Raw genomic sequence first — 11,373 nt, forward strand, 5'->3', positions numbered from 1 at the left:
GTGTGTGTGTGTGTGTGTGTGTGTGTCTGTCTGTCTCTGTGTGTGTCTGTGAGCAAACAAATGCCAGTAAAGGATCATCTGGGTTTTTCCCTGAGGCCGTCTCTGCCAGGTTGGTTGTCACAGGCCACCTGGTGTGTGTGTGTGTGTGTGTGTGTTTGTTTGTTTGTTTGTGTGTGTGCACATGTGCGAGCTCATGTTTGTATACATGTTAATGCGTGTGCGGTTCTCTCACGTTCACATAATCCTCCATGTTCCACCACATCGCTGCTCTTCTCCACCTTTAACTTTTCTACCCTGCCTCTCTGTATTTCTCTACTTTCATCTCTCCTCTCTGATCTGATTCTGCCTCATGTCGCACACTGTTGCCTGTTTTGTTTTTGCCTCTTGTTCTTTATTTTTTCTTGCACACACCATAAACTCACAGTAAGCTTTACTAATTGTCTATATAGGTGGGTGGCCTTGTGTAATGAGTAACTACTAACACGCTCCGTATTTCACAGTCATGTCTTGCATCGTTAATAGAAGAGTATTGACTGGTGCAGCTTATCGTGTTTACTTTCTTCTTTTTCGTCTTCTTCTTCTTATTTATCCTGTCACCCCCCCCCCCCCCCCCCTTCCCAAATACATGCACGAAATGTCACAGTGGATCAACATCAGCAGTTTCTCTGCAGATTACATTCAGGGATGGTTTATGCTGTTTGCAAAACTGCATCTAAGCAGTAATGCTAATTGAAGGTGTGCTAAGTAAATTATGCCAACAGATTTAGTCTAATATTGACATTTTTATGAAGAAGGTTTACTCCCTGCAGTTGCAACTGTCAAGGATATCTGAGGGTCAGACATGCCGACTGCGCTTGCTCTCCATACCTATTTATCACCTTCCTTGCTCTTGGTGTCCACACTCCCTCTCGTCTCTTGACCTCGTTCCTCCCTCCCCTCCCACGTTATTTTCCAAGCCGTCCTTCACATCTTTCCTCCTCCTGTTTCTCTTATCACTGTGCCTCTCATCCCAGAGGAGATGGTGAACAGTGGATTTACAGTAATGCAGGATGGTAAAGAGAGAACAGGGCTTTAAAAAGAAACACCGCCATGGCTTGTATTACCACCAGCTCCTCTCTAGTAGCCAGCTCTGCCCACGGTACACATCTTTTTGTGTGACACTAATGTGGCTGGAAAGATATGACTCATACCAGAGGATCTGCACAAACAATTTAAGCACAAAGTTAGTTTTAGCCAAATATCTCAAAATAGAATTTGCTCAGTGAGGTCTTCAAGGATTTTCACACCCTCCTCTTCCTAAATCCATGTGGGATGGACTTAGTATAACTATGTTTCTAGCCATTAGTCCTCCCACCCTGTGGCTGCATCCTTTTTTAGTACAAAAAGGTTTTCTAACAAATCCTCCACGGATTGTAGCAACATTTACTGCATTAGTTCTGCACAAGTGTGATCGTGCTAAAAACCTGTGATGTCACACAACGTGCTGGGGATGAGGATACAGGACACCACCGGAGCTTCATTAGTTATGGATAACGCCAACTTTCTTCTGTGTCGGTGAAGGACGGTAGCACAGTTCAGCGTCATGTGTGTCTGGAAGAGAGGACGCTGCGCTGACAGAGCAAAGACACATCTCCAGCTTCTCCCTGTTTTTGTTTGGCCATTTAAGTGAGGTTTGAATACAGTTGTTTAATTTCTGTCTATTTATTTTTTTCTTAATACAGTTATTCAGAGATTAGATTTAGATTAACAGACTTGAGCCTCTGACTCCACAGTGCACCATGTGGTGGAGTAATGAAGGCGAAGTAAAATAAATAATCTTTAAATGGGATTTGACAGCAATTATGATATACCACGTACTGTAGTGTATTTTATTTTAAGTACAAACATTTGAAATGTTTAAAATTTCAAGCTTTTGCACATATTTCCCCCTGAGCTCCCAACATTTTCCAGTTATGAGATCATAATCAGCCTCTGCGGGAGATTTTCTTAAAAGTTTTCATTCGCAAGTGAGCATGACAAGTTGTATTGTTGGAAGAAAGAAAGTGGTTATCTGCTTAATTAGATAACTTTTGTTATGAAAAATGTACATTATTATTTATGTCAAATGCGGATTTCCATGAACTGCCGGGGACATTCAGAGGAAGATAAAAGTTAAAGATGTTTATATATGTGTAGGTTTCTACTGCCCAATCAGAGGTAAACTTGGCTCAACTGTAAATATTAAGATATCTGTAGAAAACATTGCACTGATTAAATAAGTTGCTGTTTTGTTAGTTGTCACTCTTGTGCCTTTGCTCTTGTAAGCTAGGGGAAGGATATTATTAGTAGTTCATATGCTAAAGAAGCTAGTGGTGACCTGTAGTGTCTACGTCTAGGCTCAGACACCTGATAGTTGCACCGCTAGAAGTAAATCACTTCTTTTCACATGTGCATGTTTGTTTTTATCTGTGTGTGAACTGTATTTGCTCCAAGATCATACTAAGCCTATGACAGTACAGCCGGACAGCTTTTAACTTAGTATTTTATAATATTACCAAACACTACTTGAAGAACATGAACATGCTTTTATTAAACCATGAAGATTAACTTTTCAAACCGGTAATTGCAAAAATGCGGCTGAAACAATATTGCCTAAAAATATGAGTAAGAGTGAGTTTGAAATTAGGAAGTATCTGATAAGAAATTAGAGCAGGATTTCAGTAGTTGACACATTTCTAACAAGTAGTTAGTTACCCGGCCTTCCACGTGACTCTACTGGGTTTTTTTGTCCTTGACTAAACTCAAAGCCTCTTAATATGCATAGCAAGGAAGTGTGTGTGTGCATTTTATATTTGTTTATTTCACACCATTTTAGTTTTTTCTCATCTTCCTTGATAAGTGGATGTTTGTGTGTTTGTCTGTTTGATTTCCTGTATTCATGACCTTGCATATGTGTGGGCTCTGCATCTGTTTTCCTACCTGACACAACACGTTTGCAAAGACAGGTTTGTGGATTTCCTTTCGTGTCAGTGTTTGTTGCTGTAAACAGGAAAAAAAAAAAAGGCTGCAGTGGGTCAATAGTGTGACATTAGGTTAGGAGAGAAGAAGATTCAGCATTGGTGTGAAATATGTATGAGTCGTGTTTTTGAGCTGAGGGTAATTTTAGCCTTTGATTAAATTGTATCGATGTACATACACATAGAAAGAAGCAGACATCAGGTTACATACTAGTCGAACTTTTAACACTGTTGTTTTGTGAAAGCCTGATAATTACAGTTTTGTTCATTCTTACATTATATTGACTTTAATTAAAGGATTAAAGGATTACATGCTCCTCCAAATTCTTCAACCTCCTGGGCTTAGAAGCACTTCCAAAACTAACCAGATAATGATAAAACAAAAACAAAAAAACAGCATTGTCATTAAGCTAAACACACAGCCCTGTTTTTCTGTCTCTTGTTGACATTTTGGAGATAATAGAGCTTTCACCCAGCAGCAGCGGTTTCTAATGTGCCAGGAAAAGCTCAAACACTCTGACCTTGGAGAGTATAAAGAGGGAAAAGGATAAAAAAAAAAAAAAAAGTAGAGTGTGAAAGAGCGGCAGAGAAGAAAGAGGCTTTGCCGGTGGAGTAGTGTTGCAGGAAAAACAAGGAGAGAGGTGTATTGTTACAGATGAGGTAGAGCTAAAGGAGGAGAAAATGGAGAGGATCGTGTTTTCCTGAGCTCACTGTTTACATGTAAGGTGTGTTTTTGTTATCTCCTCCCTTTTCAGGTTAATACTGCTTGATATTTTCACAGGAACCCGGTGTTTTCTTTAAGGTTCGTCTGAAAACAACTTGACTTGACAGGTTGTTTGAGGGTTCTGCAGTATTTTAGTTGGCACCAGCTCATTTGAATCCCTGTTCTCATTTGAACCATGTCACATAACCTACAAACCTGTGAATTTATTGAATGAATATGATTTTTGACAGACTGGCCTTTTAGCATCACCACAGCTGGACTAATGAAAGATAAAGATCCACTCCCTCCTGTTCATAATGTCTCATTAAACAAAACGCTGAGTGCGTGGAGATGAGCAGGTGTTAAAACCTGACAGAAAAAAATGACATCATTTTCACACATGGATTGGTCACCACAGAGGCGAGACCTGAGCCCTATTGAGAATCTTTGGGATGAGTTGGAGACTTTATGCAGTGGTCTGACTCTCCCATCATCAATAGAAGATCTTGGTGAAAAATGAATGCAACTCTGGATGAGAATAAAAGTTGTGAGATTGCAGAAGCTTATTGAAACGATGCCACGGTGAGTGTGTCTTGTAATCAAAGCTAAAGGTGGTCCAACAAACTATTGGAGTGTGACTTTCTTTTTTTTTTTTTTGGACGGGCAGTGTTTGCCAAAACCAAGCAACAGGGAACAACACTTTACATGTCGGAGGTTATTTTACAATATTTTATAATTAAACATGCTGAATTTGATACATTACAGTAATCCCATTATATTTTTATAAAAATAATACAAAGGAGGCAGCTGAAACTTATATATAACAATTATCTACAAATTCTGCTACTACAGTGTGCAGAATTGCTTAATGATAATCTATGAGTCTTAGATTTATGGCCAAAACAGTTACAGCTGTACAGCAGCTTGTTGCCAAACTTTGAATAGTATTGTAAGCATAACATCAACAAAGCACATGATAATGTATCATAATATATAATTGCAATGTTGCTAGCTAAACTAACCAACTCCAACTTAACACAAATTATAGTTCACATTGCAAAAAGTTAAGGACTTGAAGCATTTCTCCTCCTTCTCCTCAAGTTTTCCTTCAGACTCACTGATCCTCCGTCAGGCTTTATTTAGCTTCCGGCACTCCTCTCAGGTCAATTTTAATATCCATCATAAAAGTCATGCTGCGGTTGCCGTTTTTCACCCTCTCTCCCATTATCATTGTCTACAGACAATAAATCCCTCTGCACTGCTGAGTACTGCATCTCATTACAGGCGTCGTGTCACATTGTGTGCCTCCATTACTTCTTGTTCCCATTGCAGCAGACTCAGGTCGCAATTCATATTCGCATAAAATGTCTCATCAGGGAAGAAGTTCTACACTAGCTGAGATTACTTCACACATGGTGTCAGTCAGATATTGCCGAGTAGCCTTCATCAGTACACCTGCCCACAAAATGTACTGTGTAATCTACCATTTTTGTATAAAGGGATCAGTCACAGTGGAGTTTCTGAAGATGCTGAAAGGTTTCAGGTTTGATTCCCATGACCGCCAACACGTGCCTGGAAGAGCAGAGGAGTAGAAACAAAGAGGAAAGAAAGCACTTAACAAATCTTGTTCATAATCTTCCTCTTTCTCTTTTTTTTTCCCACTGTAAGGGGCCGTTTTCCCACAGGGGTCTTTGAGGCTTCATCTCACAGTTTGGCTAACAAATACTAATTCATCTTCAGAACAATAAAGAATAAACATACCTTATCAGAGACGGTGTTAGCAGCCAGTCAACTCTGACAAACCGCAGTCTTTGTGACATTTAACATCTCAAATAGAAGCACAGTTTTTACCTGATATTTATTACAATGGAAAAACAAGCAGCTACAATTTGAAGACACTATAATCTACACACAGACCAAGTGTAGCATATTATTACTATTAAAATGTTGAACAAATGAAAAGATCACTACCAAAAGAGTCGGTCTTCTGCACTGATCGTCAGTATTTGTGGTGAACTATAGGTAGATATTAGGAGAGATATTACCTGCTGCTGATCAACCACAGTCAGTCTCCTCATTAAGGTTGATGCTTATAGGATAACACATGATAGAAAATGCGTCATGGACTAAAATTGTTAACGTTTTTCCAACACGAGTTTCTAAGGCCACTTAATTTCAATTAACATATTTTCTGTGTATTAATATTTTCCTACTCCCTCAAACAGAGGGGAGCAGCTCTTTGTGGCTGTTACATGCATTATGACATAAGGTTTATATGTGGAAGCTATAATAATACATTAGACAGTCCTTTGAATTGATAATGAAGGTACTTTATTAATAATACATTATAGATACTGTATGAGCTCTGTAGAAAGTTTCCTGGATTTATCTCTCAGACAGAGCAGAGATGTTTGGTTCACACCGAGGTAAGAATGGCTGCTGATGGACTTTTTCCTATTATTTCAGTAAAAGTAAGTAGTCTAATTAAGGCTGAGGAGACTTTTCAGTACAACCGGTGAACTTTTGCCATTTCAATCTACTTTTAACGTTGGTTATTCTACCTCATCCAAGCATTTTGCATTCAGACGGGGAAGAAAGAAAAGAAAGACAGAGGCGCAGACAGGGTTGACAGTGTCTCTCTCCTCTTAGCAACCACAGTGTTGTCCGCTGAAATTGTCTTCACATAACTGAGCACTAAAGAGGCTGCGAGCGTGCTCAAATTAATTGGATTTGGAACCAAATTGCTCTCCTCCGGAGGTACATGCGAGCACACACACACACACACACACACACACACACACAGCTTACACACAAAGATTCAAAAATGAGTTTTAACCACAGTAACCTCAAATTGACATCAGATCCAATCTTGTGTAGTTTCAGTTGACTCAAACCGCTGCTTTTCTCTAGTCGACAGAACAGACATGTCTTCTCTGCAGCACAGCTAATGAGCCAAATATGTGTGAAGGAAGATGAGGCACATGCGTCCGTGTGCTTGTTAAAACATATGATGTGTTGTGCTGGTGTGTTGCCAGATAGCACAAACGAGCACATGTTACAGTTGTACCATCATGACATGTTAACTTTAGTTTTGATAATACATTCATTTAGGATTTAAAGTAAATACACACTGTCCAGAGGAGATTTAGCGTGTTATTATCTTCTTATAACATTAACATAGTAACGTTGGTTGAGGTGAAGACTGTGCACCTCTCTGGTCATCGGCCAGGTAAAGCCAGCTTACGGTAGCCTAACTCTTTATTCTTGTTAGCTCTAAATTTAGAGCTGCTAATGAGAGCCTGTTATGTTGTTTACAAGCTTTCTCACTGTAACTACTTCAAAGTCCAACATTAAACGTCCAAACTCAGTCGCCTTCTTTCCCTGATGCAGTCTGGGAAATTAGTTTATTCCTATGGACCAGGCTGAGCTTATGTACAGAGCCGCTTAAAGTCATTATAATGTGGATGCAGTCGGCTGCTGGTCGTACAGAAACAAGCAATTAGAAGACATAACTTCAGGAATTGCTACTTATATTTTATAGACTCTACAATCCAGGTAGAGAACGAGACTCTTCAAGCCTCAGAGAAGACTCCAAACTGCTGCTGCTGCCAAAATCAGTCTGCTCAAAACCTTTGTAACCATTTCCAAAAACACTGCAGATCTTCACGTCACATTTCATATGACTTGTTGTTATTGTGGTGTGAGATTGATGATCACAATGTTTCCTCCTCTTAAAATTATAAATTGAAATGTGCAAAAAGTGAAAGAGGCCTCTGTACGTGTTGTGTGGAAGCTGGGCTGTCCTCTGTCCAGCTGGGTTAACCTTGACACACACACACACACACACACACACACACACAGTGGTGCAGCTAGAGAAGCAGGTGGTCGAGGACGTCCAGGTTTACTAAAGGTGATGGTAGTGTGTGTGCTTCTTTTTTAAGGATATGGACATTAAGGTGTTATTTCACTATTCACATATCTGTTCTGCGTTATTTGGTCTTTTTCATCCCTGTTTTTCACTTTTCACTGTTTCTCCCTCTTCTTTCCATTTGAGTGATTCACGTTGGGGCTGCTCTGCTTCACTTCCCTGCATTTTCTCCCGTCATGGTTGTGTGTCGTTGTGTTATTCGGGGAAGTCACTGAGTTCAAAGGCTGCTGCATGTACAGTACAGTACAGTACAGTAAGCCATGTGTTCATGCTGCATGTGCCTGACTGTGAGTGATTCCTCAGGTGGAAGCGTTTGTTGAATCATGAATTTTGATAATGTACCCTCTCACTCCACCCCTCCCAACCTGCTGTGCTGTGTAATTAGGCCAATCAGACATGATCAGTACAATTAATTGAAACTGATGATACAATAAATTCCATGTACAGGACGCCATGAGGTCAAGTTGTTACCGCTTAACGGAGGGAGAAGGACAAAGTTGGTAATTGGCATCAAAATGACCGAGTTCATGTTTAGTTCTTTTTGTTTACTGGCTTTGTTTGTGTACAACACTGGTTCAGACTTTACTCCAAATTCGGACCAGACACAGAAGATCCAGACAATCAGTCAAATCTGATCAGTTGATCCTCGAGGCAGTTTTTCCGTTTACGGTTTAGTCATATCCTCCCATGTCGTGTTGGAGATGCAGTCTAGCAGAGCGCCCACAAGCACCGAGCCCATAAAACCAGTCAATCAAAGTTCTCAACAGCTCACTGAAGTGAATGTTAGTGCAGATATTAAGTTTTGTACGTAGAAATAACCACAGGATTGGCAGTTAGACGTAACATTAAATGGGGCATTCGTATAGAGACCAAGAGACGACACTTTTCTGCTAAAGCACCTTAGTGGCCCTCCCCCGCTGTGGTTCACGGTTTCCTGTTGTGTGAGGATGAAGGCCAATGAAAAGGCTTACCAGGATCTCACTGTAAGGAATAGAAAGTGACACTGCCTCGACATGAAATCCCCCAAACTGTTGTGCTGATGATTATTAAAACAGTTTGTTCTTAAAATGAGATTTTCAGCAGGTTGTAATGTGCTCAAAGTGTCTGTTTAAGCTACCGTATTTAAAACAGGTGTCATTGTGCCATGTGTGAGAGGATGGGGTCTAAATATTTAAAAGGTGTGTGTCATCACTCTCTATGTCCCTCTCCTCGTGTCTCTCATCCGTTTATGCATAACACACGGAAAGTTGTATTATGCATGTATAAAAGACAGAGGTGCAAGAATAAATACAGAGAGGAAAATTAATTCACAACACACCTCGATAAATCACAGTAACACACCGGCTTCCTCACAGACGTCTGCTGTGCTCTAACTTTGTCCAATCTTTCTGTCCCTCTCCACAGCCGAGCCTCTTCCTCTGATGGACTTGTGTCGGCGGGCGGCCCGTCTGGCGATGGGTCGGGAGCGGCTTCAGGAGATTGAAAGCCTCCCTCTGCCTCAGTCCCTCAAAAATTACCTCCAATATCAGTGACTGACACCAGTGGAGCCAACTGGGAGGACAAGGACACAAACCAGACCAGCAGAGAGATGGACAAAAGAAACTGATAAAAAGATGCAAGGAGGGGTTGAAGGATGGAAGAATGTTCACCCTGAGGGGTCCAAAGCAAAACTTAACAATGGCTTCAGAGGTAAAGCTGGTGGGTGAACTGACAGTGGAGGTCCAAGCTTTCAAATAAAAGGACTGCACCAGCTTTTTTCTTTTGGATTTCAAGCTGCTTTTTCATTCATTTTGGATTTGAGCTAAATCATTGATGATGGTGTCCCATCAGTATCCAACTCATCCAGAAAAGTAAAAGCCCATCCTGTGACGACTCTGTGTGGTCAAGTGGTGAAAGAGACTGTGGTAAGACAACCACCTCCACCTAGTGATGAGACTTCAAACTGCGCTGAACAAGCACACTAATCCTACAGTTTCCCTGGAGGCCTTTCTTACAGTCAGTGACTAAATCACTGCTGTTGGATCACCCTAGTGTGTATTTACGATCGCCACTGGCACAGGTGACAGGCTGCAGATTTTGGCACCGGTGTTGTTTTGACTGACTCGGGAATGCGACCAAAAGCTCACACTGCATACAGAGTAGATCAAGACATGGCTGCAGGGTGTATTTAAAATAAAACACAACTTATCTCCTCCACACATTTCCTGAGAGTTAAGCCCTTTTCAGACATGTAGCATACCCTCGTCTGTCTCTTAAAATATGCTTTTTGTCACTGACGTCCGTTAAATAAATGTTTGTTAAAGCCTTATTCTCAGTGCTTGCACAGTATTTGGCAGCTGTTGCAGTGTTGAGTTAGGAAATAATGATTTCAATGGGAAAGACTGTTATGTTTTCTCTGACTGGCTGCTTCACTGATAGGTTTTAAAAATACATTTTTTACATTTCAGCCTGAGTTAGTAGCCAGTAAATCATCAGTTTCATCTTTTTTTATTCGTTATTAAAGTCTGCTGTCTTTTCTATTGTAATGTGCAGACAGCACTAAACGTTACACTACTTCTGCTCTCATTTGCTTAAACACTGTATGTACAGGAAATTAATACTTGTAGCTTGAATAAACCAATGATATTAGGAGGATCTGATCATTTCTGTTCTATATGTTTTAAACCTCTTTTGCACCATGACACAAGGTGACATGAAATCAGTGTTTTAGTCTTTAAAACATCACACTGTAAATGTGATGTGTAATCAATTAGACCTGGGAAAACATTTTTATTTGTACATTAATGTAACAATATTGACTTAAGACTTGTGCTCATTATGACTTTACACAAGGAGCTGCGTGTCTGAAAAGGGGCAACCAAACAAAATGTCCTTTAGAAGAGATGTGCGAATCGTTCCTCGCAGGACACTAAATCATGTATTATGATGTCAGTCACAACCAAAGTGTTTCATACTAAGCCATGGAGTTTCTGTAGGAGCTGTAGGTCGCTGCGCACCGCAGTGTAACTAGTGCTAACGTGCTGTTGGCAGGAAGAGGAGCCTCACCTGCTGCTGCTTGTAGCACCCTGCTGTAGCTCACTGGTACCAGACAGTATCTGTCTGCTCTCCGCACAACTGTCTCACTGCATCTGTCAAGAGGAGCAGTGAGACATAGGATCTTTGCTGCTGCTGCAGCAGTATGGCAGGTGTGTTTCTGGCTGAGAATAGGATTCAGATGACCAATTCTCCACACACACACACACGCACACTCACACACACACACGTGAGCGCACACACAGTAGACCAATCACATTTGTTTTTCTTTCCTAAAAAGCTTGAGTCACTTTCTTTTTTGTACTTCTGAGTTTGTATCCTACATAATTATTATTAATATTATTGTGAGTGTGGAGTCTGATTCTGATGATGGTAGAATGAGGATGACGGTGACGATGTTTATTTAACACAAACTAGTTTTTTTCCGATCATTGATGGTTACATTCAGGTAAATCTAGTACAAAGATGCTTGTGATGAAGGGAGAGAGAGAAATCACAACTTTTTTCTTTAATGCTGCTTATTATTATTATTATTATTATTATTATTATTATTATTATTATTATTATTGATGATGACAGCTGAGGTCTTGCTCCTTGTGTCCAGTTATGGTGGGGGAAAGGACCTTATCAGAAAAGTAGCAGAATGTATGGACAGTGGAGTTGAGACGTTGACAGATGTGAAATGTGAATAAAAGCCAAGTGAATTTGAAAAA

At 40.4% G+C, this 11,373-nt stretch overlaps 1 protein-coding gene across 3 annotated transcripts in view; it reads left to right on the top strand.

Annotated features, from left to right (window-relative positions):
- Positions 1 to 11,373, top strand: part of LOC113171784 (SPRY domain-containing SOCS box protein 4-like) — a 62,147-nt gene extending 50,774 nt beyond the window's left edge. For all 3 annotated transcript variants that reach the window (XM_026374472.2, XM_026374471.2, XM_026374473.2), the window contains exon 3: positions 9,032 to 11,373. In XM_026374472.2, the coding sequence (XP_026230257.1) occupies positions 9,032 to 9,159 (128 nt within the window). In that variant the 3' untranslated portion in view covers positions 9,160 to 11,373. The remainder of the gene's footprint in view (positions 1 to 9,031) is intronic.

The sequence above is a fragment of the Anabas testudineus genome, chromosome 17, assembly GCF_900324465.2.
Source record: "Anabas testudineus chromosome 17, fAnaTes1.2, whole genome shotgun sequence".
NCBI classification, from domain to species: Eukaryota; Metazoa; Chordata; class Actinopteri; order Anabantiformes; family Anabantidae; genus Anabas; species Anabas testudineus.